Below are 951 nucleotides of genomic sequence, written 5' to 3' on the forward strand. Positions count from 1 at the left end.
GAAGCTGTTGCTGACCTGGGAAGAAGGCGGGTTGTCCAGAGCTGAAGTGCAGCACCTGGTTGATGGAGATGACGCAGAAATAGATCCCCTGGTCCTGTGCCCTGAAGAACTTCACCACCAGCCGATAGGAGTTTCCTCTCCATAGTGCCTCAAAGTTTGGAGCTGTTTTCTCATCCTCCTGCACGGCAGAGGGATAAGACTGTGTACTGGAGATAATGAAGTGAAGGTTCCTGCTCTTGTCCAGGCGGATCCAGAATGGGGTTCTGTTCCTCTTGTTATGCAGGCACTCCAGCTCCAGCCGCTGTCCCTCCTGGGGGTGCTTCATACTCCTGTTGAGGAACCTGGCCTCCATCATGTTCCTCTGTCCCTGGGCTTTGGTGCAGCCTGTGGGCAGAAGTCAGCCATGTCCCCTCAGGTGCTGCTCGGGAAGAGCTCCCGGGGCCTTTGGGCAGGGCTTTTCCCTGCTGGTGCGGTGCGTGGCAAGCAGGCAGCCGGGCTGTGAGGGTGAATGTGGAGGGAGGGCCTCAGCATCCAGCACACTTGGGTGCTGTGCTGGAGTCCCTGGGACTCAGCGTTGAGAGCTTCGGGCTCTCGAGATGGATGCTGCCCTTCAGAGCAGTCCTTCAGCTGCCTGCTCGGGGCTGCTGCCATTTCCCAGCTTCTCCAGAGTTTTTCCCTCTTACAACTGCTAAATAAACTGCCCCGTCTCTCCCCTTCTCCATCCCCTACAGCAAAACCTGTCTGAACAGACTCTGTTCATGCTTGTATCCCACTGCAGTCCCACCTCCCGCATTTCCCTGCGCAGTCACTGAGCAGCCCTGAATTGCATCCTTCCCGCTTCCATACTCACAGAGCCCCAGGCTGAGCAGGAGGAGCAGTGCAGGAGACCCGGCCATCGTCCTCGGGGCGGTGCAGCGGAGCGCGGGTGATGTTTCTCAGTGAACTTTGGAG

At 57.9% G+C, this 951-nt stretch overlaps 1 protein-coding gene across 1 annotated transcript; it reads right to left on the minus strand.

Annotated features, from left to right (window-relative positions):
- Nucleotides 1-11: 11 nt before the first annotated feature.
- Nucleotides 12-709, minus strand: LOC104915442 (T-cell surface glycoprotein CD8 alpha chain-like; the record flags this gene model as incomplete). Its single annotated transcript, XM_031557469.1, has 1 exon — nt 12-709. A coding segment is annotated over exon 1 (344 nt), but the record flags the coding sequence as incomplete, so codon positions are not given.
- Nucleotides 710-951: the final 242 nt, after the last annotated feature.

Source organism: Meleagris gallopavo, assembly GCF_000146605.3.
Source record: "Meleagris gallopavo isolate NT-WF06-2002-E0010 breed Aviagen turkey brand Nicholas breeding stock chromosome 4 unlocalized genomic scaffold, Turkey_5.1 Chr4_random_7180001854200, whole genome shotgun sequence".
NCBI classification, from domain to species: Eukaryota; Metazoa; Chordata; class Aves; order Galliformes; family Phasianidae; genus Meleagris; species Meleagris gallopavo.